This window comes from Schistocerca gregaria, unplaced genomic scaffold (assembly GCF_023897955.1).
Source record: "Schistocerca gregaria isolate iqSchGreg1 unplaced genomic scaffold, iqSchGreg1.2 ptg000182l, whole genome shotgun sequence".
Classification (NCBI taxonomy): domain Eukaryota; kingdom Metazoa; phylum Arthropoda; class Insecta; order Orthoptera; family Acrididae; genus Schistocerca; species Schistocerca gregaria.
In genome coordinates this window covers 289,911-317,281 of record NW_026061732.1, presented here as the reverse complement: position 1 = coordinate 317,281, position 27,371 = coordinate 289,911, and the positions used below count along the sequence as shown (strand labels likewise).

General features: G+C 34.4%; 9 protein-coding genes and 5 non-coding genes across 17 annotated transcripts; 5 read left to right on the top strand and 9 right to left on the bottom strand.

Moving 5' to 3' along the window:
* Positions 1–281: 281 nt before the first annotated feature.
* On the bottom strand, positions 282–354 carry Trnai-aau (transfer RNA isoleucine (anticodon AAU)). The gene has a single exon. It is a non-coding gene; the product is annotated as a tRNA-Ile (tRNA).
* Positions 355–423: 69 nt separating this feature from the next.
* Trnai-aau (transfer RNA isoleucine (anticodon AAU)) lies at positions 424–496 on the bottom strand. Its single transcript has one exon. It is a non-coding gene; the product is annotated as a tRNA-Ile (tRNA).
* Positions 497–565: 69 nt separating this feature from the next.
* On the bottom strand, positions 566–638 carry Trnai-aau (transfer RNA isoleucine (anticodon AAU)). The gene has a single exon. It is a non-coding gene; the product is annotated as a tRNA-Ile (tRNA).
* A 69-nt stretch (positions 639–707) lies between these two features.
* Positions 708–780, bottom strand: Trnai-aau (transfer RNA isoleucine (anticodon AAU)). Its single transcript has one exon. It is a non-coding gene; the product is annotated as a tRNA-Ile (tRNA).
* Positions 781–4,263: 3,483 nt separating this feature from the next.
* Trnah-gug (transfer RNA histidin (anticodon GUG)) lies at positions 4,264–4,334 on the bottom strand. The gene has a single exon. It is a non-coding gene; the product is annotated as a tRNA-His (tRNA).
* A 776-nt stretch (positions 4,335–5,110) lies between these two features.
* On the top strand, positions 5,111–8,636 carry LOC126304674 (serine/arginine repetitive matrix protein 1-like). 3 transcript variants are annotated; one of them, XM_049991845.1, is made up of 5 exons: positions 5,136–5,299; positions 5,587–5,619; positions 5,709–7,410; positions 7,466–7,540; positions 7,701–7,777. In XM_049991845.1, the coding sequence occupies exons 1-3, from the start codon at positions 5,292–5,294 to the stop codon at positions 7,297–7,299; spliced, it is 1,632 nt and encodes a 543-aa protein (XP_049847802.1). In that variant the 5' UTR covers positions 5,136–5,291; the 3' UTR covers positions 7,300–7,410; positions 7,466–7,540; positions 7,701–7,777. The 3 variants fall into 3 exon arrangements, with proteins under 3 accessions (XP_049847804.1, XP_049847802.1, XP_049847803.1); XM_049991846.1 differs by having other exon boundaries at positions 7,690–7,762; XM_049991847.1 differs by having other exon boundaries at positions 5,111–5,299; positions 5,709–7,540; positions 7,701–8,636.
* LOC126304675 (ribosomal RNA large subunit methyltransferase E-like) lies at positions 7,771–8,991 on the bottom strand. The gene is made up of 2 exons (XM_049991848.1): positions 8,755–8,991; positions 7,771–8,597 (listed from the first exon to the last, which is right to left on the bottom strand). The coding sequence occupies exons 1-2, from the start codon at positions 8,925–8,927 to the stop codon at positions 7,910–7,912; spliced, it is 861 nt and encodes a 286-aa protein (XP_049847805.1). The 5' UTR covers positions 8,928–8,991; the 3' UTR covers positions 7,771–7,909.
* Positions 8,992–9,269: 278 nt separating this feature from the next.
* Positions 9,270–11,278, bottom strand: LOC126304690 (ribosomal RNA processing protein 1 homolog). The gene is made up of 4 exons (XM_049991863.1): positions 11,184–11,278; positions 11,000–11,107; positions 10,704–10,860; positions 9,270–10,589 (listed from the first exon to the last, which is right to left on the bottom strand). The coding sequence occupies exons 1-4, from the start codon at positions 11,245–11,247 to the stop codon at positions 9,311–9,313; spliced, it is 1,608 nt and encodes a 535-aa protein (XP_049847820.1). The 5' UTR covers positions 11,248–11,278; the 3' UTR covers positions 9,270–9,310.
* A 1,452-nt stretch (positions 11,279–12,730) lies between these two features.
* LOC126304686 (isocitrate dehydrogenase [NAD] regulatory subunit A, mitochondrial-like) lies at positions 12,731–14,322 on the top strand. Of its 2 annotated transcripts, none has more exons than XM_049991858.1 (3): positions 12,731–12,815; positions 12,902–12,939; positions 13,190–14,322. In XM_049991858.1, exons 1-3 carry the CDS (start codon positions 12,767–12,769, stop codon positions 14,174–14,176), a joined length of 1,074 nt encoding a protein of 357 aa, XP_049847815.1. In that variant the 5' UTR covers positions 12,731–12,766; the 3' UTR covers positions 14,177–14,322. The 2 variants fall into 2 exon arrangements, with proteins under 2 accessions (XP_049847815.1, XP_049847816.1); XM_049991859.1 differs by having other exon boundaries at positions 12,747–12,815; positions 12,883–12,939; positions 13,190–14,260.
* Positions 14,323–17,101: 2,779 nt separating this feature from the next.
* On the bottom strand, positions 17,102–19,521 carry LOC126304663 (energy-dependent translational throttle protein EttA-like). Its single transcript, XM_049991835.1, has 4 exons — positions 19,333–19,521; positions 19,021–19,267; positions 17,292–18,950; positions 17,102–17,215 (listed from the first exon to the last, which is right to left on the bottom strand). The coding sequence occupies exons 1-3, from the start codon at positions 19,493–19,495 to the stop codon at positions 17,381–17,383; spliced, it is 1,980 nt and encodes a 659-aa protein (XP_049847792.1). The 5' UTR covers positions 19,496–19,521; the 3' UTR covers positions 17,102–17,215; positions 17,292–17,380.
* A 57-nt stretch (positions 19,522–19,578) lies between these two features.
* On the top strand, positions 19,579–22,419 carry LOC126304661 (nuclear pore complex protein Nup85-like). The gene is made up of 4 exons (XM_049991833.1): positions 19,579–19,858; positions 20,008–20,076; positions 20,208–20,365; positions 20,444–22,419. The coding sequence occupies exons 1-4, from the start codon at positions 19,691–19,693 to the stop codon at positions 22,173–22,175; spliced, it is 2,127 nt and encodes a 708-aa protein (XP_049847790.1). The 5' UTR covers positions 19,579–19,690; the 3' UTR covers positions 22,176–22,419.
* Positions 22,300–23,116, bottom strand: LOC126304662 (uncharacterized). Its single transcript, XM_049991834.1, has 3 exons — positions 23,083–23,116; positions 22,476–23,010; positions 22,300–22,400 (listed from the first exon to the last, which is right to left on the bottom strand). The coding sequence occupies exons 2-3, from the start codon at positions 22,942–22,944 to the stop codon at positions 22,300–22,302; spliced, it is 570 nt and encodes a 189-aa protein (XP_049847791.1). The 5' UTR covers positions 22,945–23,010; positions 23,083–23,116.
* An 845-nt stretch (positions 23,117–23,961) lies between these two features.
* LOC126304704 (sepiapterin reductase-like) lies at positions 23,962–25,082 on the top strand. The gene is made up of 2 exons (XM_049991877.1): positions 23,962–24,436; positions 24,517–25,082. The coding sequence occupies exons 1-2, from the start codon at positions 24,077–24,079 to the stop codon at positions 24,967–24,969; spliced, it is 813 nt and encodes a 270-aa protein (XP_049847834.1). The 5' UTR covers positions 23,962–24,076; the 3' UTR covers positions 24,970–25,082.
* Positions 25,083–25,928: 846 nt separating this feature from the next.
* LOC126304673 (SCF ubiquitin ligase complex protein SKP1b-like) lies at positions 25,929–27,132 on the top strand. Its single transcript, XM_049991844.1, has 5 exons — positions 25,929–26,015; positions 26,141–26,180; positions 26,287–26,501; positions 26,584–26,652; positions 26,736–27,132. The coding sequence occupies exons 1-5, from the start codon at positions 25,941–25,943 to the stop codon at positions 26,841–26,843; spliced, it is 507 nt and encodes a 168-aa protein (XP_049847801.1). The 5' UTR covers positions 25,929–25,940; the 3' UTR covers positions 26,844–27,132.
* Positions 27,133–27,371: the final 239 nt, after the last annotated feature.

Here is a 27,371-nt window from a genome sequence, read left to right as displayed (position 1 = left end):
GTGACTGTTTTTTATATGTTAAATTTATTACCAGGGAACATTGAAAAAAAATTTATATGCTGATATAGATTATTACTCAAGGCCTATTATATTGGCAAGTATAGAAAATTTCATAATTCTAATTTTGAATTATTCCATTAAAAGGTTCAAGAAAATAATTGATTCTAAAATAATAAATATACAACCATTCACGTCAAATTTCTCTTATTGAAATTTTTGTGTGGCATTTTATTAGATGAATAAAATAACTACAAAAAAAATACAACTATATTAAAAAAAAATGCCTATAGCAGGGCTCGAACCTGCGATTTTCAGCTTATTAGACTGACGCATTACCAACTATGCTATACAGGCAAGTGATTTACATATTTTATTAGATGAACAAAATAACTACAAAAAAAATACAACTATATTAAAAAAAAATGCCTATAGCAGGGCTCGAACCTGCGATTTTCAGCTTATTAGACTGACGCATTACCAACTATGCTATACAGGCAAGTGATTTACATATTTTATTAGATGAACAAAATAACTACAAAAAAAATACAACTATATTAAAAAAAAATGCCTATAGCAGGGCTCGAACCTGCGATTTTCAGCTTATTAGACTGACGCATTACCAACTATGCTATACAGGCAAGTGATTTACATATTTTATTAGATGAACAAAATAACTACAAAAAAAATACAACTATATTAAAAAAAAATGCCTATAGCAGGGCTCGAACCTGCGATTTTCAGCTTATTAGACTGACGCATTACCAACTATGCTATACAGGCAAGTAATTCTATATATACAGAATTTTAATAAGATAAAAACATAAACTATTTTTTAAACCATTTGTAGCAATTGATCATTTTGTCTATATTCTAATCTTTTATCCTATAATTTGTGTGTATTTACTTAAATAGCAGTTTTACCTCGAAAAAACTTTAATGCGTAATAAAAACCTTAATAAAAATATACAAATGTTTTTTTCATACTCTTACAGGAACTATTCGTGGCTGATGTTGTCTTTATTTTCTGCAAGCCCTTAAAAATTCATTTTAACTTGACAAACAATAAGCAATAAAAACTTAAGCGAGTAAACTACAGCCTGTTGTAGCATAAATCGGACCTACCAAGTAAACATTTTTGTAATTCGGATATGTCTTCTATGTTGGACAATTCTTGTAAGATTTTTTCTTTTGTAGTTGAAGATATAGTATTGAATATAAAAGAAATACATTTAACCAGCTTATTGTGCAATGTATCTGAATTTGTGTTCGATTGCGATTCCTGTGATAGATTTTTTGTAGAATGAACTTGTTCCACCCAGATGGAACATAGTGCGCCTACAATGAGTTCTGCTGAGCTTTCAACAATTGGCCATGCATGGACTATCATACACTCTATTAGATCGAGAGATAAATTCAGTAAAGGTATACTGCTAGATTCTAAGAATATAAGGGCACGATGTAGCAAAGGTCGAAAATAATGGAGAAACTCAATTCCTAGCAGCTTTATGAAACCATTTTTTAAAAAATTCATATATATAGTCAAAAATGTAGAATCTTGTAAAAATTCAATTTCATAAACTATCATATCCATTAATTCGGTGGCCCAATCGAGTTTTATGCTGAGTGGTTGGGAACCTAAAATGAGCGATAAAGCATCCAAAGACCTAGTTATAAGTATTTTATCTCTAAAAGCGAGGGACTTTACAATTTTTTTGAATACATCACCTGGAAAGTATTCAAAATAAGTTGGACACTTTTGACCCAAGTTCAAAATCAGATCTATAGCCTTAAGCTTAATTTCTGTTCTAAAGTCCGACAATGCATCGCGCAAAACACTCGAAACGATTTTATATTTAGGATCTGGTTGTTTTTTTTCTTCAGTCAAATATACGAGTTGACTACAGACCCATATAGAAGATAGATGTTGAAGTAATTTAGAGCAATGACTTGAGCGTAATCTTTGTAGCATCCTTCTAAAACAAAGTTCAAAAACATTTAATCCCATTTTTTGAAAAGCAAAAAAGTGGTTTATAGAACCAATCAAACCATATATGCTCCAACTGAGTTCAGGATGTTCATAGCCAGTATAAGGCCCATAACAGATAATCAAGAAATTCAATAAATCTACCCATTCTGGTAAGTTAGATTCTGAATTAGTAGATTGCGATGACCTAATTATAACCAGACCGTCGCTTCTGTCTAACAATTCATCTGTTTCATAGCATCGCGATAGTGCCCATGTTATTGCATTGAAGTAATAACTACAAATACGAAAGTAGGTTGAAAAAATATCCATCGTAACACTCGAATGCTCTACAAAGTTTTCTTTCAAATCTTCAGCATATAAAAAACTTGGGATCAAAAGGTTGTCCATCGCCAGTTTTATTAATTTTTTAAACGAATGCGAGTCAAGTTTTTCATGGGTAAAAAAACAGCAATTGATCCCTGACGGAAGATGCAAAGATTTCACAAGTAAGGATAACGCCTCAGAAACCCTTTTCAGTGGGTAGAAGCTATCTGGATCAAATTGGTTCAAAACTGCGCGTGTAGATGTGTAAGTTGGGTAATTTTCTAAACAGTCTATGAAAAATGTAATTCGTTGCTTTGGGTCTATACTAGATCTAAATAAAGATGCTAGAAATGAAACGCATTCTGAACGGATCTGATTTTTTGTTTGAAACCTAGCTTCTATCAACGACTTTAGTCTTTTATAATAATTCAAATTGGTTGACTTTTTAATTTCTTCCTGGTTCAAAATTGACAAGATACCAAAAACCAACTTAGACCACTCAGTCTGGTTGCATATAGCATTGAAAATAAGATCAGGCAAATCTGGAGGCGGCTCAAGGTGCAAGAGCATATTCCGAATGCAAAGAGTTAGGTTATCTCGTTGGTCTATATTTCTATACGCAGCAATAAGTAAGAAGAAGTAAAAATATGTCCAGTATTCAATTCCAACGATGTATTTAAAATTGATCAAAATATTATTAGGCCGGCTATTTACGAATGCTTTATCAAAGAGCACGAGAGGCGCCTTAAAAATAGTTCGTATAAATTCATCTACATCAGAAACCAATTGTGGACTGTTTTGGTTGATCAGATAAAACAAGCATATTCTGATGTCAAATAGAATAGATTGAAGCGTGATGATAGATAAATTAGGGTAAGAAGAAAAAAGTAGAGGAGAGATATTAGTAGAAATAGCTTTCAAACTTGATAGATGAGTTGTGGCTATACATATCCAAGAATCTTTGATGGCTTTCAAAATACTTTTCTTCGCATCAATGGAAAGGTAGCTATAGTTTCTAGAAGTGGCTAACTTGAGATAATAGTAAAACAAGGTTTCTAATGACTTTTCTGTCCGATTTTTAATTGTCGAATACGAAAGCTGTGAAATCAATAAATCTACAAGTCTTTTATAAAACACCACAAGGTTGTCGATACCACATGATAAAGATGAATAAGCATTAAACTTTTGAGAATAATAAGTAGCACATATAAGAATGCCAATACAAAAGTTATGCCAATTGCAAAGCTGATCAATAACAGGCATCCCCTCATGACAAGGATGACATAGATACTTAAAGGTAGATTTCAAATCGACAAACAAAGATGTATCGGAATTAAAAAATATTTTGGGGGATGCAGAAAGGGAAACGTGAGAAAAGAGTTCAACGCCAAACTTGACCGTAGAGTGCAGTAAAGAGCTTGGAATATTAAAGTCATTATCATTATCTACAGAAGTGGAGTATCTGATCTCTAAACAATAATAGCCCAGTATCTGCATCAGACAGTAGACCAAAAAATAAAGACAAAAACTATAAATAATCGTCACTAAAAATTGATTTGTATTTTAAACACGCATTTTAAATTTAGTCACAATAAATCGGTGTTATTATAATATTTGCTTTAATCCTTAATATCTGCCTCAATTATCTAAGCCAACAGTCTGATATCGATCTAGTCCAAGACAAAATTTGATCTCAAACATATCACAGTATAGAAAATCAAAAAATTTCTGACATCAAAATGAGTCCAATATCCTATAACACATCATGCACATCCGAGTGATAACATCGCACAGTGTGATAAAGACACAAATTTAACAGAAATTAAGGAATGATGAATTAAGATTTTAAGATAAAGTGCGAACTACAAATATATGAAATCATGATAAAAAATAAAGTGACAGGAATTCATATAAAAGTATCTCTTAGTTTTAAAGTAATATATTTATCACTTAAGTGTTGTTTAAAAAAAAAATTCCCCGAATGGGAATCGAACCCATGTTACCAGTGCCACAAACTGGTGTTCTACCACTAAACTATCGAGGAGAAGACATGTTACCTTATTAATTTCAATTTTATAAATAAATTCTATCACACATTGGCAACATGTACCTTTCAAGTATCGATTGAAGCAATGAAATTGTCCATTGCTGGTTTTTGAATCCCAATAAAATTCGTATACACATCAAACTTTCCTTAAATTCAATTTTAGAAAATGAAACAATTACTAGTCGACGGTCCAATTGCTCTTCACCGTAAACTGGATTACTTTGTCTTTGTGAACATCTATCTTCACAGAATTTGCAGATGCACTTTTAATATTGAGAAAATTACTCAGATACTGCTTTACAGCCACTCAATTTATTTGCCATTGAAAAAATGCCTAAGCAATATTATGGTGACTTATAAAGCAGTTTCAATTATAAATTTTAGCCTAAAAGTAGACTGTTTTTGAATGTGAATGAATGAATCATATCAAAAGATAATTAATCTATACCTATGGTTAAAAATACTGTAAAAAACAAGAACGATTTGTCTAATCGATTTATTGACAAACTATTTTAAATAAACCTTGCATCAGATGATTTGGTTTAGAAACTTTAAGCATTCGTTAAGCATAACTACTTTAGAAAGGATTGTTAAATAAGAAGAAATAATGTCTAGAACTAAATACTGGTAAATCCTCAAACATGTTATAAAATATTCCACATTAGAAAGCACACTAATCGAAACAACTTACAATATATTCAAACATAGAACTTTTGAATTCATCAGATAAATAACTTAAAAAATAAGGTTGTTTTTATTCGAAGCAAATAGCCATTAACTTTAAAAACCTACCAAAGTTGCTGAAGGCTCCTCTAAAAACATCACATTCAGCAATAAAAAGCCTTAAAAATTACCTTGTTAATAGGAGTTGTTCACACATCCTAGACAATTTCTGTGTTGTTCAGTCCTTTTAAAAGTAGGCGAAGTCAGATAAAAAATTATTTTTTACTTCCGATGTCAGGGTACGTATCTGAATAAGAGTACAACTCAAAACCTCAAAACGAGCAAACACAATCTTATCCATTAGGCATAAGTCAAATCATAATTACTTTTTTTCTTTTGTCACGCTGACTTTCATAGGCGTGTGTGATCAGGCCCTGAGCTAAGGGCGTAATCAAAGCGAGAAGATTGCGTTTAGCGTAATGCTCGTATGAACGATTTATTTAACGGTTATTTTATGCAAAAAACTATGTGTAAAGCCGTCATATGATACTGACTTACACTACCACTATATTTTCGAAAAAATCAGCGATGAATATTTTCCATCGAGCAGTCCAAGCAGGTTTGTTTCAATTTAGCTAATTTACAATTGACTTAATTTTCTCGGTCTCAGATCACCCTGGCTAACAAAACCTTTTTTACTCGTTAAAGAGGAGAAACGAAGAATGCATCTCCTAAAAATACGACTCTACAAATGTCAAGTGAAAGTGAATCATATCTTTTGAGTCCAAAACCTGCATTTTCTCGGTCACAATCTCCCTCGAGATCTCCCTCTAAGTCACCATCCCACGAATCTGAACCAAGCATACAAATAGAAACAGACAAAGATCAAGGCGAAAAACAAGAACAAAATACTTTATCGGCTATATCATCATCTCCCACAAGCAAAGGCCCCGCAGAAAAAGAAACCAATATTTTGCTATTGTGCCAACTGACACCAAATGTAACAGAAGAACATGTGAAAGAGATATGCGGGCTATGGGGAAAAGTGGTGTCAGTTCGACTGGCAAGGTTTTCGGCCAGTAACAAATCAAAAGGATTTGCAACTGTGGAGTTTGAGACGAAAGCCGATGCACAAAATGCCATGGGATACATAGACAAAATGAGTTTAGATCACATGGAAGTTCAATGCTATTATACAACTGAGATAGACCCAGTGTTGGCCAGACCAACTGGAAAGAAAACCAATCAAAAAAGTGATTATAGAGGAAAAAAAAGCAACAAGCCAAAAAATCATCTGTCACCTAGTCCAAGACATAAAAATATAGAAAATGTATCACCGAGAAGAAGGTCTATCAGCCCTCATCATTGGTCACCAAACTCTAGAAAGCGTTTTTCTCCCAGCAAATCTCCAAGCCCTTCATACAAACGATCTCCTGTCTCCAGTCGCCGGAGGATGAATGAAAGAAGGTATTCACCAAACACATACAGACGAGATCCAAATTCATATAAAAAATCTTTTAGTCCGGTCCCACCAAGTTATTCAAGAAAAATAATAAACACTCACCTGGCTCATTCGCCTGGTTCACGTCATCGATCTCCACCAAGTCTTCGACGCAATTACTCACCCAATCCAAGACGCAAGTATTCACCCAATCCACGATACAGATACTCTCCTAGTCCTCGCCGTGATTATTCGTTTAGCCCTCGTCGCAGTTATCCCACTTCGCGTCACAACTATTCACCTAGTCCACGTCGTAGCTATTCATCCAGTCCACGCCGTAGTTATTCGCCTAGCCCGCGTCACAATTATTCACCTATCTCACGTCGTGACTACTCGCCTAGTCCACGTCGTAATTATTCACCCGATCTGCATCGTAATTACTCACCTAGTCCACGCCGTAGGTACTCACCCAGCCCACGTCATAACTGTCCATCCAGTCCACATCATCAACCTTCACTTAGTCCGAATCATAAATCTCTACCTGGATCTTATCGGAGGATGACATATAACCGGTATAGAAGATCTAGAACCCCGGAAATGCCTATGAGTCCAAGAAGAGATTCACCAGATCCACCAAGGAGGTATCTATCACCAAATTCAATTCGTAGACGTGTTTCTCCACCATCAAGACAAGAATATATACACAGAAATGGGAGGTGGAGACACTCACCGAGTCCATCTATGTCACCTCCAAGAAAAAAACGTATTTCGAAAAACAGTGAATCTAGGTCCCCTTCTCCCCACAAACGATTCAAGAATAGTCCGATAAGAAGGCAAAGGCCACCATTTCGTAGATAAAAAAATTATATATATATGATTATTCATCTGCTAGGTAGTTTGTAGGCACAAGCACAGTTTTAGAATAAACTTATAGACAGCAGCCTGTCAAAATATAATATATAGTTTGTAGTATGTCAAATAGATCTAAACACTTAAGAAAATGCCAAATGCTAAGCAATTTTAGGCAGCAATGGGCTCATCAGCCTATACAGCACTCGTATCGATAGCGATGGCAGAAATATCTTTACTAAAAAAAGAAGTACGTTTTAGTTTAGTAAGGCATAAGTGTTTTTGCCCAGCTTTAAATCTATGTATAGTTTTTAGTGAACAAAATGTTAACACACGGTAAAAATATCATCTATATAAAATTTAATCAAAGATCGCTTTTTCATTGATGCTAAATATAAGACCTATCACAGATGTAACATGACAGACAAGAATTTAGCTGGCTATAATATATACAAGATGCACAGAACCTATTAAGAAGTGTTTTTATATAAAATACTATTTTGTATTAATCAAGGCTACTTTTTTATGGAGCCAATAGAAACTGGTCAAACTAGCAAGCAAAAACCCTTCGATAACTCAAGGTAGGTGACAAGTCTATGCAAATACTCATATATCATATTCATTCATCGTCCCTATTTCGCCCAATAAATCCTAGTGCTACAACGAACAGCTCTGATGAATCTTTGTAAGATGCATCGGGTTTAGCGTAACAAACCCTTTCAAAATACTGCTGCAGTAGCAATTTAAACTGACTTTCTGTACCACCTCTGTTTATCTTAAAGATAGCATTGGCCCCATGTTTTAGAGTAAGTTTGCCAAATTCGAAGGCGAGTTCAGCCAATGCAAGTAACCGTATATGATCTGTCTGTTTATGCCCACAGAAAGAGGGTGCCATGTCAGATACCAAAAGATCAATTTTTCTGTCTCGAAGAATGTTCCCTATAATACGAGGTGTATTGGTGTTCGTGAAATCTAAGATAAGTTGTGTTGTATTAGGAATCGGTGTCATAGGTGCTTTGTCTACGCTAATAATATGTGCGCAAGGGAATCTTCGATGCAAAACTTGAGTCCACCCACCAGGAGAGGCACCGAGATCAATTATCAACTGAGCCCGAGTAACATGATAAGAATTTAAAATCTGGTCCAACTTAAAGGCAGACCGAGCAGCAAAACCTTGTTCACGAGCCATCCGCGTATATGGATCAGACTGTTGACGCTTGAGCCATCTTATCGAAGAAGAAGATCCTCTAATATGACTAGCTTGTGCTTGAGTTACTACACCTCGTTGATCATTGTAAATACGTTTGCTAATTTTAAAGCAAGAAAATATATTTTAGTTATCAGCTGAATAATAATTTAAAATGGCTTAGAGTTATAGCCTTACACAATAACTTCCTAGAATTTATTATCGTGAATACAAACATAGCTTTGATATGTCAAAATTCTGGTCTGAATAATTCATACTTTTTAGGAAAAGGCTTAAGGGCAAGCAGGCGTTTTTGATTAAAAAAAAACCTAAAAAAATGAAGTGAATGGCCTAGTGTAAAATACAGCGATTTTTGAGGTAGTGTGCTTAGCTTTTTAGGAATTCCAAGTATGCCACACGATAGTGATAAAGGGAAATAGGAGGTTAACATAAAATAGGCATCAAAAGACTGAAGGAAGATGACAACAATTTGACTCTACAAACCGAAATAAAACGCAGGGACAGCTGCATAAAATAAAATTTTATACCTTTGAGATATTGAATTTTTTTGTTGCGGGCTGATATTACAGTCCTTAGATAAAAGTATGCCTGTCAAATAATTAGAACAAAGTATCTTTGAATTACAGAAATGTATTTTTTCAATTTACATTTCTTTAATATCCTCCATGTTCTATATACATACGGCTTTACCAAACAAAATAAGATTATAGAAAATTTATTTTAGACGCCACATTTAAAATAAATGCTATTTGACAAATTATTCAATATGTCTAAACTTTAATTGAGTTTAAATCAATCTAGTATCAATAAATTTTATATAATTTCATTTTTAGATGGAGAATTGATATGTAGTAGAGCGTGGTGTTTGGTCCTACACTTAATTTTTTTTTTTAAAATGCTTCTAATAGGCTGCGAAGTTAATGATATTGGCAAGATAGGTTGAATTCTCTCTTTGGTTGAATATCTTTTGACCATAGCTATAGAGTTAAAACAAACTTTCTTTATTTTAACCCTTTTTGCTGGCGGCCTATCCAAGATAGAATTTGAGTAGATACTTGACGGCAAATCCGTCAGTGAGTCACCTGTAGACTGTTCATTTTTTGTTGACATATCAACGTATGAAAGGGTATTAGATGCAGTAAGTGGTTCTAACTGAGTTTTGTCATCAGAAAAACCGCAATTGACCATAGTACTTGTTAATTGATTAATCTGCTGATTACAGCAAACGCTCGGTGGTGGTATGTTTGTTGATACTAATTTAGTGCATAAGCTATTACATCTAGCTCGAATAAGTTTACGTCTTTTAAAATTATTAGATTTAATAGATTGTCTAACTGTATCTGGAGCTTTTTTAGAACGCAGAAACACGGAAGCAAAAGTTTGCTCTTGTATGTTGTCAGAGACATATGTCCCCTTTTTACAGGGCCTATCATTTTCTGTATCAATTGAATCTACACTAATTTCATTATTTTCGTCAGTATCATTATTGGTACTCTGAGGCCCATGTCCATCGCCATCAACCTCTTCTTCATTTTCGTTCAAGTTCTCCATATTTGATTTTATATTTTGATGGATTTGATAAAGTTGTTTACGACAGACATTAGATGTTTTTTTGGATGAGGCAAGAGAAAACAAAAAATTGTTGAAGACATAAATCAATTTTGCCAGGTCTGACATTGATTTACGAATTGATTCTAAGTCTGGGGTTTTATCTTCGGCTGAGGCAAGCTTGATCTTCAAATTAAAGAAAAATATCAAAAGCTCATCAAAAATGTTTTGTTCAACATGATCTTTGAGCGCGGTATCATTTGAACTAGACAATATGCAAAAGAATGGATAGAAAATAGTAAGGAGAATAGAGGTAGAAGCTGTCCAAAATTCGTCGCCAAATATCTTTTTAATTTCTTCAAAAAAAACATCAACAAGGTGCATTTTAATACCCAAGTAGACATCATGCTCTTTAGTTATAAACACATTTTCTAAAAGGATCACATTATAAGTGTCTATCAACTCTTCATTCCAATCTTGTTTTTGCAAAAAGCAAAGGCATTCGTAGAAAAAAAACCGCATAAGCCATAAATACTTCTCAATTCTAATTCAATAGAATATAAGGACATTCAACATCCAAAAAAATGAATATGTTAATAATTAAAGACGTTCATGTGTATGATATGTATGACAATAATATAAGCAGGGTAAACTATACCTATATTTATCAATCCCTTGCCATTCTCTATTAATTGTTTTGTAAAAAGAAATAACAAATAAAAAAAAGCAGCTGTTATCAGGTAAATCATGGACTAGTTTTGCCAGTTTTTGAACCAATTCATAATGGACGATAGAGTTATCAGTCACCCAAACACCTTTAAAATGATAAATTGGTTAAAATTTAAACGGTATTGCTAGATAATTGGTCAAAAAGACGCAAGTATATTTGTGTATAAAATTACTATGAAAACACGAAAAGTCTGTATTCAATGCTATTTCAATTTGAAAACATACAGTAAAATAGAGCCTTCCATACTTTGAGATAGTCTAGTTCAGTAGGCTTGGTATACTTTTTTAACCAAGATTTCAAAGTGGCTATGCCCTTTTGTCTTGTTTCTTTATCTAGGATAGAAAATTAATCGACAACAGAACAATAAATTAAATGCAATTATTTACCACATAGAAAAAACAAACTTACCTGGAGACGCTATAATTCTGCCAAGTTTGAACTTGTGCTGAGACACTTGTTGATCATCGCTCATAAGAACGGCAAAAACTTTTAGTTAAAATAAAGCAAAGGAAAAGTAAAAAATAGCAACTCGCAAACCGGGCTATTCGGAAAAAAAAGTGGAGCAAGCAAATTCCACAGATACAACATATTTACTATCCAAGGCAAAGAAGCCGTAAATATAAAAGGCATACCATCATTGATGTTCTGAGAAGGGCTAGGAAATGGCGTCTATCTCCAGCTGAGTGATAGTGCAGCTAGATGAAAGACAGCGATGGCCAAAGTCATATTAAAAAGAGAATATAAACAAGGTATAGGATTTTATTTCCAGCAAAGATCTTCGTTCAATGAGATTAGGTTATAACTATACTTGCTATTATTACTATTAGCTCGTGATGTTTTGTGCTGTATACCTTTTCATTTTTGTCTTCTGACGATGCACTTATAATGGCGCAATATTCTTCATTAATTAAAGAAAACTCACTTTTAGAATGGGTAGAAAAAGGATAGTGTAAAAAAATCCATAAAGCAGAAGACAGATTTTGATATAGGCATTGCTGTCAAAATTTTCAAATAAAGAGCACGAACGTCTCCAGTTACAGTCATATATTTTTTGGATTGACTAAAGGACCTGGAATAGTCAGAAAGGTAGAAAATGTCGAAATAACAGCTGATTGGAGAATTCCAGAATTCAAATTTGTTTGCTGTCCATGGAAATTTACAGACACGTTGATCAATATCATATATGGCGCTAAAGATGTACATATAGCCAATTTATTAACTTTTAAATTGAATGTAAAAATGTACATAAGTATATGATGGATGATGGCTGTACTATACAAGCACAGTACTGAAAGCTAGAGTATGCTCCCTGTCGCCAGCTTATTCTTTTCATATTGTGAAAAGAACGCTTCGGCCTAAGCATGTGCAAAATCAATCATCTAAGACGTCTGAAAAAAAAATACCACTGAACCTAGCATAGCTATTCAAGTAAAAGGGATCAAGACAGAACAGGGAATTGAAAAAGAATATAAAATAACGGCTAAAAAGGAGGGTATTTTAGGTAGCTATCAGACATAGTAAATAGAGGCTCGCTAAATATTGTCAGATTTGAGGCCAATTAGAAGAATAACCAAGATCAAATGATACAGTGCAAAATCAAAAGTTGGTAGACACTAGTGGTTATAGAACATGCTAATGTAATCGTATGATAAGAGATGAAAGAAGATTAGCAAAGCGCACAATAAAGAGAGTACTCAAAAAAGAGACTTACAAATTAGGTACTAAAAGACCAAATAATGCAAAGCAGTCTGAGAAAAAGAAACAAGAACCCAACTTATAAAGACAAATAAAACTAATTCTATTAAATAAACTGTTTTAGTAAAGAAAGTATCAAACCCTTGATATCTTAAATAATATAGATTGAAACAAAAAAAACAGTTCATTCTTGTGTTCAGGTAAATAGTATTATAACATTTAGATCACTTTTTATAATTAAAAAAACAAAACCTTAATTCAAATTTCTCTGAGCCTTTTATTCTTTACTTCAAATAATGCACGCGGGTTGCAAAGTTTTTTTGAATTTACGTAAAAATGCCAGAGGTACTATTCAAAAAGTTGGCTACCAATGAAAAACTCAACATCTGTACCAACTATTTACTAATTTGAGGGCTCGCCGCAAACACTAGGTAATAAAAGACTACATCAAAAGCAATACTCAACTAAGGTACGGCTAAAAATTAACAATACATGCGCAATTCTTTCGGTCCTAAGGAAAGTGACTCGTTGACTGATTTTCTTAAAATATGTCAAAAATAGTTTTATTAGCATTTCAGAGAACATTTCTAAAATCCAAAATACAAGCCTAAAGTGAATATTTTTATAAAAGAACGCATACCAAAAATATTAACACATTTTTTGTATATTTGTGCTTTATAATTAAATTTGTCCCAACCTGTCCATTTTACTCATGATAGGAGATCCGTAGAATTACTTTGATTCCTGGTGATGGGATTGGTCCGGAAATTAGCGAGGCAGTTTGCAAAATTTTTGAAGCAGCCGAAATTCCAATAAAATGGGATGTGCATAATGTAACTGCTGAGGGCCTTACTAAAGAGATGGCAGATTCCTTATATCAGAACAAGGTAGGACTCAAAGGACCACTAGCTACGCCTATTGGAAAAGGCCATCGCTCACTTAACTTAATGATTAGAAAGACTTTTAATCTTTACGCTAATATTAGGCCAGTGGCTACAATACCTGGTGTAGCAGCACCTTTTTCTAACGTAGATATGGTAGTCGTCAGAGAAAATACAGAAGGTGAATATAGTGGTATTGAGCATTTTGTTACAGAAGGAGTAGCCCAATCCTTAAAAGTTATTACGCAAAATGCCTCTCGTAGGATTTCAGATTTTGCATTTAAATATGCTGAAGCCAATGGGCGTAAACACGTAACTGCAGTACATAAAGCCAATATTATGAAGAAATCAGACGGCCTATTTTTAGCCACATGTCGAGAAGTCAGTTATCGTTATCCGCAAATTAAATATGATGAAGTAAACTTAGCGAACGTTTGTATGGGCTTGGCAATGGGCTCAAACCAATACGACGTAATGGTTTTACCAAATCTGTATGGAGATGTCGTATCGGATTTGTGCGCAGGGCTTATCGGAGGGCTAGGTGTAACACCTTCTGGGAATATAGGAAATGAATTGGCTGTGTTTGAATCTGTGCACGGAACTGCACCTGATATAGCAGGTCAGAACAAAGCGAATCCAACTGCATTATTGCTGAGTGCTGTCATGATGCTGCGACATATTAAATGGCCATATCATGCAGAAAGAGTAGAACAGGCTATCTATGCAATTCTGAGACAAAAAGGAAAAGCTACTGGTGATCTGGGAGGCAAGGCGACATTGAGTGAATTTACTCAATCTATCATCAATCATCTTAGATCAAACTAAGAAATATGACATTACAGTATACAGATAATATGTGTTAATGTTCACCAAATATAACTTTAGCAAATAAAATGATATAATTTATCAAATGAAAATTTCAAGTTTGAATAAAATTTTAATAATAAAACAACTAGACGTTTTAGGTATCAGACAGACTTATACTTTTTTCTTACCTCGTATTTTTATGAATAATGGGGACAATAAATTCGTGAAAATACTGTGTTTGAGCATCTCTACATATTGAAATAAAATTACTCACTGCCTGACTGAATATCAAAATAGGGCAGGCTCTAAGTTACGTTGGTAGAGAAAATACTCAAAATATTACGGTATATTCAACACGTATAGAAATTTCACAAATTTGGAATTGAACAGAGCGAACAACTTTTTAAAGCACATATCTCAATCAGCGTATATAAATATCGTTTTAAAAAACAGCAAAACCATGAATAAAGATGCATAAACAAGATAATAAAATTGATTTCTTCAGTCTGCCTAAATGGTATTACACAAAATTCCTATTCCTTTTCGTATTTGTGGCAGCAGCTAGCCCTTTGAACCTAATTAATTTGGGCCAGGTGAATGCATTCCAGCTATTTTTAATAGTCAGTGAATCCAGATTGTGACATACAAAATATCACCCCTCCTTTGAATGTGTACGTACACTATGTAAAGTACCTTACAGTTCTGGGCTATATCATAATTCCAATATTTAAAAATGAAGTTCTGCAGTCTTATACAAATAATTTAATGTATTTGTGTTAAACACAGCAAGCCATTTCGAAAAATCAGGAGGGCAATTGAGTCTGTCTCATATGGTTTAATTAGTTATATGAGTATTACGGAAAGCCTTATTTTAGTCTATATGTCGAGTATATAACCAACAAACTTATTTTTAATTAATAAACATAACAGAACTAGAATTGATAGAAATTATTTCAGTGGGTTAGGCGGCCAGTTAAAATTAACAGTTGAACGCCATCAAATGAATCTATGTTTGACTTTGACGTTGACGTGAATCTTCGACCCATTACCTTAGAATTAATGCTATGCCATTGTTCATCAGAAATTTTTGAAAGACCATAAAATTAGATCGATCAGACTTATAGTTGTTTAAAACAAAGAGCTTTTTATTAAAGCACCAATGCTGAATTTATAACAGACAATTATTATTTAGAAAACGTTAAAAAATAGTTGTAAGTTTTTAACTGACAAAAGTTAACGTTATAGTTGACTAAACCGCATACACTTAGCAGGATAGATGAGTGGAAAATTAAATTAACGTTATTTTAATCCAATTGGCTCTATATCGTAAAAATATTTGTTTTCTAGTCTAGCCGAAATCGAAATAATGTGTAATTTTAGCTTTTTGAAATCGACGTTGTCAGATCTAAATTTTTTCTGGCATAAAGTTCGTTTGATCCATTTGAAGAAAATAAAGTACATGTGAATTCAGATAGCTGTGTGAATTAAACGAGGAATGGACATATACATCTCTAATAAAGATAGGTGCACGACACGTCTTTTTGAAAATAATGAGGAAAATATGTAGCAGATAGAATAATTTTTCGATAAAAAATGCATATTCCAGATTAAAAAAATAGCGAACTTCAATCGTGAGCAGGGCATACAAATACACTATTTATACAATAAATTCAACAGCATTTTGGCTTGTTGGTGGAATTAAATTATAAATAAAAGTTGGCTGAAATTGTTATTACAACTTTCAATTTTTCATTGTACGAATCAAACTACGAATTAAATGAAATCGATGTCTAAACGTGTTAGCAAACCTAGAATAGCAGGAATTGAACGTATAAGGGCGTATTTGCCCCGCGTTTGGTCATTATTTCCAAAATTCTCAGCAATTTTTTAATGCTGGAAATTAAAAAACAGGTCTGTGTTAGATAAAACCGCCTAGGGGTTTTAGTTAATTCTTGAAAGGTAAAAACAGAAAATATTTATAAAATTTCTAGCCAAGATTCGGCGCAATACAACTAAAACAAGAGTTTGAGAATTGAAAATACAGATAGGGATAGCGCCAATTCAAAACTTCATATCAAGCGATTTTGATAAAAACAACATTTACAATCCCTCTCCTCTCCGTATACATTTTATATAAAAAGCGGACATATGACCTCTCTGAAATCGTTCCTCGTCGACCCTTTCTCACTTCTGAAAATGTTGGTCAATTTTTAAAATTAAAGTCATATTGACTATCTATTAGTACGGTATAGAGCATAATGCTCGGCACAGCCTGAACAATGAAAAAATTGCAGCTCAAAAAAAATTCACTCGAAATTCAGGCTTTTATTGTCTCATTCCAGATCAACATATTATATCGACATACTATTCGAATGTGCCTGGCATTATGATCATGAGACTGTAATAATATATAAGCGAAATGGAAAGTATAGTATAGCTGACATAGCAGTTGCCTAAGTATTAATATGAGTCTCTATTGTATTTTTTGCGGTTTTAATTGTATTTTGGTCGTAAAGTGAAACTAGTTTTATTCTGCATAACTTCAGCACATAATCTAGCCATATTACATACATACATATATATATATATATATAGTGCAGGTAAATGATATGAATAGACTTGGTAACATTAAATCAAAAGATATCGCTACCTTTGTATGGACAATTTCTCAATCAGATTTACCAAAACGAATGAAAATCATGTCAGCGATATCGTAACATAGTATATCCTAATTCTAATAATTTAAAATACACATATGAATGCCATATTTGCACCGGCATTCGCGTGATACTGATACTCTGTTTTACCGGAGCTGAACAAAACTATCTTAGATTACAGCAGTGGCCCATGTCAGAGGCATATACATCTTTAGCCAGTGAAATATTCGAATTGCATCATGCTTAAGTGGTTAAAAAATTATATGATCTAGATAAATGGATGGCGTCAAGGACTATTGAATGTATAGCAGTTCATTCGAATCAACTGGCTTAAATTTTTCTATTCATAATAGAATCAATACAATTTTTGAGTCTATATGGATTTGAAGTAGTAGGGACACTGTAAATTCAGAAAACGAACATCAAAGTAATTATTAGGCAGATGTATTTACAGCCTTTTAGATAAGTAAACATACCCATAGAATACGGTTTATCCATCTGTCCGCAAAATATTGACTATTCATATGGTTCTTAAATGCAGAATACCAATAAAGTATAGAGATGATTAAGCCTGAACTAAGCGTCTGTATTTGGTGGGACGGGCTTGAGGACCTTTTCCTAAACGTTCGCGATAGTCAAGTTCATAGGCAGAATAATTACCATCAAAAAAGGTGACCTTTGAGTTGCCCTCGAAAGCCAGAATGTGAGTGCATATTCGATCAAGGAACCAGCGATCATGAGAGATGACAATTGCGCTGCCAGAAAATGTAGAAATGGCATCTTCTAGAGACCGAAGAGTATCGACATCTAAATCATTGGAAGGTTCGTCAAGCAAAAGAAGGTTACAGCCATTTTTAAGAGCCTTAGCTAAAAGGACGCGGTTACGTTCACCACCAGATAAACTGCCAACAAGCCGCTCTTGTATTGAGCCCTTCAAGTTAAAAGAAGAAATATATGCACGAATGTGGCAGTGCTTGTCCCCGATCCAAAGGGTTGGATTACCCTCAGAAATGGCTTCAACTACGGTTTCATCGTCATCTAGTTCAACGCGAGTTTGCGAAACATAACACATAGATACGGTGGAACCAATATGCACAGAACCTTGGTCTGGTTGGAGCTCCCCAATCAGGATTTTGATCAAGGTCGATTTACCAACACCGTTGGGGCCGATTACACCAACGACTGCACCAGGTTGAACCACAAAATTCAGGCCCGTAAAAAGGATCCTACCATCAAAACTAATCTTGAGATCGTGTACCTTAACAACTATGTCTCCAAGGCGAGGTCCAGGAGGGATTACAATTTGGCCTACTTCATATCCTTTGGTTCGGCTCTCATTAAAAAGTTGCTGATAACGGGCGATACGAGCCTTATTTTTAGATTGACGACCTTTAGGGGGAGTGTTGATCCATTCAAGCTCTTGCTTGATCTGGCGAAGGCGTGACGCTTCCTTTTTTTTCTCTAAATCCAACCGAATTTGCTTAGCAGCCAGCCACTCAGTATAGTTACCATCAAATGGAATTGCTTTTCCACGATCAATCTCGAGAATCCACCCAGCAACATTGTCTAGAAAATAACGATCGTGTGTAATAGCAAATACTACACCTTTGTATTCATTTAAGTAGTGTTCTAACCATGCAACCGACTCTGCATCCAAATGATTAGTAGGCTCATCAAGTAAGAGGATATCTGGAGCCGAAATAAGCAATCGGCATAAAGAGATACGACGACACTCACCGCCTGACAAATTATCAACCATTAGATGGCCAGAGGGACAACGAAGTGCGTCCATCGAAACCTCAACTCGGCGCTGTAAGTCCATCAGTTTTTCCTCATCCACCACTTTTTTAACCTTCAAATATGCTTGTTCATCTTCTAGACTAAAATTCCCCTCATCTATCCTACTTTTGAGTATATTGTAAGTCTTTAAGACAGAAACTTTTTCTGGCACTCCACTTAGCACATTCTCTAAAACTGTTTTATCAGGATCAAGTTCAGGCTCCTGAGGAAGATACCCGATACGATAATTGCCTAAAGTTCGGGCACTACCTTCATAGTCGAGGTCTTCTCCGGCAATAATACGTAGCAAACTTGACTTTCCGCTGCCATTGATTCCTAGGATTCCAATTTTTGCCCTAAAAGCGTCCTTACCGGATAGTAAGAATAAGCCAAGCTTTGAAAAACGGTTCAAACGCGGTCTTGTACCTTTGAAAAATTTTCAGGGACACGTTTTCAAACAAAGGTACATCTCCAATAAATTTGGAGACATCATCCAATGAATATACAAATTTACCCTCAACACCGCGTCCAGGCCGGTGTTTTTTAGTAGACTTTTTGTCTTGTCCGGAGCTAGGAGCATGTGAACCTCGACTGTTTAAGTGATTTTTAGGGTGAAAAGAATTTTTCACCAACTGGCCACTAGAAGCACCACCAGATGAATGAGCGCATTTCCCTAGAGAAACGGGTTGACTAGTCGAAGAATGGCCGGTGCCTTTGATAAGAAAAAACTGAACGTACCGTAGTATCGAAAACTAAACTGAGATCGTAGAGAACAGAAAGAGCGGTAAAGTGAGTTATTGTTTAAAGGAAAGTGAGCCGAATAAGACTGATGATGAACACTCAGTAAAGGCTGAGGTTTACTAGACTGGGAAAGTAAAAAAGATCTGATGAGGCGAGCCATATGAAACTGATGTGTAAAGTAACGGCGGAAATAAAACTTCTCGGCCTATTGTGCTAAACGTAGGCAAAGAAAAAAAAAGGGCTATACACACAAGACATGCATTATATGTGCAGCATTTAAAGTTAAAGGATTATTTTGCCAAGATCACTTTTAATGCAAGCTGAGGCTAAGCATATATTCATTATTTCATAAGCAATGCATCCGGCTGAGAACGATGCAATCACAGATGAATACGAATTTTATGACTCAGACAAAGTCATTCAAATCAATCTGAAAAATGTATTGGCTAAGAACCTCACTTCGCGCTGGCTAAACAGCAACTATATTTCACTTTACAATGCTTCACCTCGTGACCAATATAAAGTATGCCAAAATTACTGATCGATATACGAATGTTGTGATCAGAGATGCAAGAGCAATGGAATTGGTATTGCATCAATTTGTTTGTCACCAAATTCACACATGCTTGCTTATTGATACCTAATCTAAACATAAAATTAATTAAAATGTAGACGACTGTATCTCAGCGAAATCCGATTATACAAATACTAAGCTGGGACCGGATAATAGCTGGACGCAAAGTATGTACATAAAAGTTAAATTGTGTACCTAACGAAAACCCATATCAAGCTTGGTTTGCATCTTGTTGGATTTAAACAAGAAAGAGTGTACATGGCAATAGCTAACAATTGTTTCAACAAAAAAACTCAAGCTGATCTGCGAATTTCACATAATATTCGTAAATACAAGGACTCTGAAACCAGCTATCCGACGCCCTGTCAATAGAGATGTCTTAGAGATAAGTCAAAGATATCAAGAAAGCTTGTACTCTCTAATATCGAGTCATGTACCAACCAAGCAAAAAAATAGGTATGTTACCATTTTCTAGTAAAGTTTTTATGAAACCAGCTTGTAGAGCGGCGAAAAGTTCTGATGTTGTTGGTCCAGCGATTTGGAAATTGAGCTGTCCTCCTACGGAGTGATAGGTATGATATGGAATATCGCCGAGATCGCTTTGTTTACCGATGAACCTGTGTTACCAGGACTTCTCAACTGGGTATATGCATACTTTTCTCCGAGATTAAAGGAAGAGAAAATAGATAACTGGACACACTCGACCTGTCCACAAAAGGATCCGGAATACTGGGAACTCGTTTATGCCTATGCTATTCGGGGGATGATAAGAGAATTAATGCAATTGCTATCACTGTATTCTGTCGAAGGCGAGCAAGATAGTGCCAGCCTTTATAGCATAACGGGGAAAAGCGTATTGTCTCAACTGAATCATATTCTTAAAGACATACCTCTACTGACTAAACAAGAAACTATTCAAAGCGCCTGGACGAAATGGAAAATGTCTCTAACAGATTTGATACATCAAGTGGAGTCAATGAAGCCTCAACTACCACGAAATCTGGTGATATTGCTTCTTATTTTATCAGGAGATATTAATGTACTGAAACAATATAGCGATAATTGGGCAATTCTACTTGTTTCTCAGATAATTTATAAGCACCAAACATTTAAACCATTGCAGTTGAAGTCAATATTAGAAGCTTCTATCAAGTGTACACTACTCCCAGATGGATCTATTCAAGAATTAGCAGGGCTAGATTCCAACACAAATAACCTCGTCATGGCAGTCATCAAAAGGGATATCAAAAAAATAGTACACTTGATCTTAGAAAGAGAAAATTGGTGGTTTGCAGTGCATTTCCTAGACCTTCTGTACATGGCAAATCTGGTTCCTGACACATATGATAGGTATTTCGTAGACGATGGTAATCCGTCTTTGCGAGAGTATACAGTATTAGAGTATTCAAAGACTTTAAGTTCAAATAACATGCCTATTCGAATTATTGCAGACTACTTAGCCTGTTGCACTATGTACGGGAAAGTGCATTTAACATATTACTTGGCTCACCAACCCATTAAATCCCAAAAAGATGCTGCCAAACTTATGTCCCTTTGTTCCGTATTTGGACTAAATGAATCTAATGGAGTTACCAAAACAATTTCGCATGTGATGATGAGGCAATCCCTAAGACATAAACACATATTAGGTGCTCTATCTTGGTCGTGCAAATCATGCAAATGGCAAACCGAAAAACTCGTAGAATCCGTCTTAGATAAATTCGTCATCAGCTTTGTTAACGTTCCAATAGACGATGTAGACAATCCAAGGTTCATATATCGGTTATTCCGTATGCAAAACACATTCAACTTGTTGATGTCTACTATGCGTCACATCTCGCCTAAAGTACATTTTTTAAATTTTTATTCTGAAGCTCTGGATGCATATAAGAAAAGGGAATATCGGCAAGCTGAAACTCTTTTAATTGAAGCTATCTCGCTTGAAGGCGCCCCAAAAAAGTCTTGGCTATTGTTGATAGAAAATTGTATGCATATTGCATTGCAAGCTCTGCCTTCAGCTACAGAATATGCTCTTACACCGAAAAATATCTGCGTCTTAATAGAACGCTTGGAGGAATTACTGCTAGACAAAAACTCAGAAAAATGGTTCGAAAATTTCAGAGGATGTCAAGGCATCCAAATCCTAAATTTAAAGGCCTATGAAAGCTTTAAGCCGTCAATAGAGTGCACTTTTAAAAAAAAGATAGATAGTTTAAGGCTGGCTTTAATGCAGTTGTTAAAAGACGCCATTCTAGAAGGGAAGTAAAAATATTGAGAATTGAATGAATAGACACTGAATTCACTAAAATTTTAACCGAGAAAAGCACTATTGAAAAACTTTGGTTTATTGAAAATAAGAAGGTGTGCTAGTACTAGTATGTATGTGAACATCAATTCTTCTTCGATTTCGCTCTGGGTTTTTCCACTTGCTCTTGAGTAGAAGGAGGTTCGTAAGCGTTGTACCCTTTAAAGTCATCCCTATCAATAAAAGCTAAAAACATAAATGAGAATGGTTGTTTACATGAAAGAATTAGCTAGATGTCAAAAAAACTGTTTATAATCGTACCACAAACGCATAGCATAATCAAGAATAGGGCAACACTGACGCCAATAATACAGTAAGCAATAATGAGACCGGAATTATTGAGAGTCTGATCTGCTACTGGGGTATCAGTCTCTAAAATATGTCGCCCATTCAGTCTTTTTGTAACGGATTCCGTAGGAGTTTCCCATAGATTGTCCATGAATTTAAAATTTATATCATTCTTGGAAATTGAAGTTGGCTGGTGAGCCTCAGTATTAATTAAGCAAAACTGATTTGAAATGTAATCATTTTGACAAAACGAATAGTTTTCAGATAACTCAGATTTATGTACTCTATCTCTCAAGTCCGTATTGACGAATAGGTCATTTAATCTAAATTCGGAAGTTACTTCGTTGACGACATAACTTTCAGCATTTTCGTTGGCATAAGCAGAAAATGTACAATTCGATAAAGCTATAACTGTTAAAAAAAAAATTACACAAGAATGCATCCTGTATCTTGTAGAAGATTGCTTAACGCTGAAAAATAGTAAAAACAGCAACAATGAACAAAGATGCTGAGCAGCAGCAAGTATTGTGATTAGTAAAAAAATATTTAGAAAGCTTTATAGCAGTCTGAGTTATTGTACCTTGACCCCGCTTGCGTTATAGGACTCTTTTACGTGTAGTAATTATACAAAATAATTTTTTGGTTTTAAAGCATACATTATTCAAAGAAAATTATCTACAGCTTATTACTGGGCTTAGATAACATGCTGCCTGAAATTGTTTCATGCAATGTACACAAACGTCATTATTATAGTACTTGCTCAAAAATAAGTGTCGGTAGAAATACCATAAAAGGTCAACTGTGTAGAAGACTGATTTCAGATAATGACAATATAATCCGAATTTTTTAAGCTGTTTCAACCCCAGTCCTGGTAAAAAATGTAAATAACAACATGCAATAAATAAATCCTCGACACAATCAAATCTGCTGATTGATAACTATATTTTCATCCAATAGAAGAAGGGCATCTAAATATGATTGAATGTAAATCAATAAAATTGATTCACAAACGAAGAATTGTTCGTATTAAACCATTCATAATGCATTCTTTAGGAAGCAAACCATGTCTATCAAGAAGATAAAAATTTAAAAATACTGGCTTTTTTAATTGAACAATGATCCTAAAAGACCAATTTATAACAAAAGAATACGAACACTCTTAAATCTTAGAAAAAAATATGGTTTAAATGATGGAAAAATACACATAAAAATGACGTCTTCGCAGAAGGAATAGCAAAATAAACAACGAGTTTATAGAAATCAAAAGACCTATTTACCAATAGATCGGATTATATATCTGAGTACAAAAAATCACTATCGAACAAAGCGAATTGACAAAAATAAACAATATACAAGTATTGTCGCGATTTCCTGAATAATACAAAATTATATAAATTAAAAGCACCTCTTAAATTGTGTATTTTTACAGTTAAAAAATACGATGCTCTCAATCAGAAATACAAAATCAAGAATTCTTGAATATGTGAAACAAAACTTCGTTTATATTGGGCCTTACCGAGAAAGAATTTAGTGCTCGCTGTAGAACAAAACTTGTTTTAAATATCAATACAACCATGCCTGAACTAGATACTCAAATTATTGTCACAGGTGCTTCTCGTGGAATAGGTAAAAATGTCGCAGTGGAACTATCCGGCGTCTCTCATTACGGTTCAAAACATTTTTTGATAAGCAGCACTAAGCTAGCTGATCTTGAAGAAACCAAGGAATGCATAATCAAGAATAAAAATCCCAACTTACCAGAGCCTGTTGTTGACGTTTTTCCTATGGATTTTAGTGACATAGAAAATCTAGACAAAAATATTCAGCAGTTTCTCAAACCAAGCAAAACCTATTCTCGTATTATCTTAATTAATAATCACGGCAATGCTGATCCAATAGGTCTTATTCACAACTTCAAATTTGGTACAAAAGAAGTAAGTAAACAGGTAAACGTGTGTATTAGTTAATTTGTGACTCACCTTGCTTTTCAATCCCTCGCATATATCGATACTAGATTAAGCGCGCTCTTGACTTGAACGTTTTGAGTTTTATTGCACTTACTTCAGCGGTATTAAAAAATTCTTTAAACCGTGCAGAAGAGGTATATGTTGTCAATATCTCTTCTTTGGGAGCTATAAAGCCCATACCTGGATGGGGTGTTTACTGTGCTGGTAAAGCCGCTAGAGATATGTTTATTCAAGTATTGGCAGCGGAAGTGGAAATGCTTAAAAAAGAATCTCCTGGAATTAAAGTTAAAGCAATAAACTATGCGCCGGGCGTCGTCGATACAGATGCATATAGAGATGCCTACCAAAAAACTAATGAATTGGTTAATACTGAATTGAAATTCGGAAAGCCGTTGACTGCAAGTTATACCAGTAAGGTGTTAGTCGACCTTCTGATTCGGAATGAATGGGAATCTGGGTCTCATATTGATATTGGTGACATCGTCAATATCTCACAATAGCCGAAAGATTATGAACTCCATTTTATGCAATCTGATCGCTTCAGTATAAGATCTAATTGTTTTGTTAATGCAAAAAAACTTTTGCTTCTGTGCAATAGGCAGAAGATGTTTATGGCATAATTTTTTTTATCTAGCATAAGAAAGTGGTATTAAGAAAGAATACAATTCTTCTGGATATCCAGTGTACATTTTATCTAACAAAATAATGAGATATTGTACATTTACCGACAAAAAGTAAGAATAGTTTGCAATTAATAAGGCAGTCTCCCATCAGTTTAAAAAATTATGCTAAAAAAGGGTGCATAAATAAAAACTAGGCTTACAAATCAGTTTTTTAAAAAATGTATCGAGATCTTTTTTGACATCAGATAATGCTATTCTATAAGTAAAGACAACGCTATTATGAATTAACTGAATTATCTATGAGTTATTTAAATTTTCGTTGTTGTGGCTAGGCCTAAAAATTATCGAACTATATCTTTAACCTTTACCTGGTCTGACCTAGGCATGATAATTACGCTAGAGAATAATATAAGGGGTGCATAATATAGACGCCTAATAGTCATACAACAGATGCTTTATATCATATATTGCTATAATCTGCGATCTAAATATTGCTACAGACTGGCATAAAAACCGGTGAAATGAAAAAAGACAAACTGAATAAAATTTTTGACTTGTAAATGCGAATTCGAGTTGTAACTTTGAAGAAATGAATAAGGTACTGTTTTCTAAGCTTTGAAAAAAAATTTTCATCTAAAAAAAGGTGCAAGTTTCGAAATATGTAAATCAATATGTAGCTGGGGACAGCATTTGATAGATATTGATAGAAAGAAACCTAGAGAATAATTAAGAGTGTGCACAATGCGCAAGGAAATGTAAATTGTTAATGGTATAAAAAATCGTTCGTTCTGCTGTAGAATATGTGATCTTTCTTTCGTCTCTTTTTTATCACTTTTATTCTAAATACTATGCCTGAAGGCCTCTCTGGTTCTGTTGTCAAGCTTGTATCCGGTGACGGTGTTGAGATAGTCGTTGCAAAAGAGGTAATACTACCAGTTTGGCATATAGGTGTAAAAGCGCATACATGCATTCTCACTTCAACCTTTCAAATGGGGTATAAAACGAGCTTCGCCTAATTTAAGAGTTAGATTAACCTTTTTTTTCTTAGATTGCTTGCCAATCTATAACGATTAAGAACATGTTAGATGGTGTGTATCGGCCAACGAATTCACGTCCCAAATACCGTTCATTCTAATAATCAATCTATTGCTAAGACAATGCTTTTTTTGAAATAACTATACCTAAATGTAACAGATTTAGGGAGCGAACAAGGCTCACTGCCTATACCTTTACATAACGTCAGTGGTAAAATTCTCGCTAAAGTAGTTGAATGGTGTAAATATCACTATGAACACCCAATCCCTCCAGAAACAGAAGATAAGAAGAATGAAAGACGAACAGATGACATCTCATCTTGGGACAGGACATTTTGTGAAGTGGAGCAAGATCTGCTATTTGAACTCATCATGGTTCGTCGTTTCAACATCAGATTTTCAGCCGTTTTTTTAACAGCTTTTCAACTAACGAAGATAATAATATTATTTGTCAAAGGCTGCAAACTTTTTAGAAATCAATCCGCTTTTAGATTTGGCTAGTAAAACTGTTGCTAACATGATCAAGGTATTTTTCCTTACATCGTAAAAATGCTGGGTGGAGTAAGTTGATTTTTTATTAACTAAATTTTTTTGTTGTCTTTTCCGCAGGGCAAAACACCGGAGGAAATCAGGAAAACCTTTGGGATCAAGAACGATTTCACACCCGAAGAAGAAGAACAGGTCCGAAAAGAGAACGAATGGTGTGAAGAACATTAGTGAAGGCAGAAAAGCGGTCCACTTTTGAAGAAAATGAGGCTGAAGGTAATCCTTGACTTAACAATAATATGCCACGATATGAATGCTATGTATAGATATGTATTCAACGCCTTTATCTTTACATACAAACTAATCACACTAATTAGTACATTTAAGACCACACTGTACACAAGGATCTGATTTTTTAGAGTGCACGGTTCATATCAACTCGCTCATTGAGTGTATGACCCCACTAAATATACAGGGGTTTTAGATTATGTAATAGGGTAAAATAGAGAAAAAAAAAAGATATATTCAATATACTTTTTTGGGGCAGATACTTGTTCGAGGATAGAGATAAAATACAACCGTATCTAGGTTATATTCAAAGAAATAAGTTTTGTGCATAAACCTGAGCACTAGTTCTTGTAATTAGAGGGTTATTCAACCGGCTATAGCTAATGAGAAAATTTTAAAATCGATGCCCTTTTTTTTTTTAGAAATGTCGATTTATTAAAATTTTAAGCATGTTTTTGAGACGTAGACCCT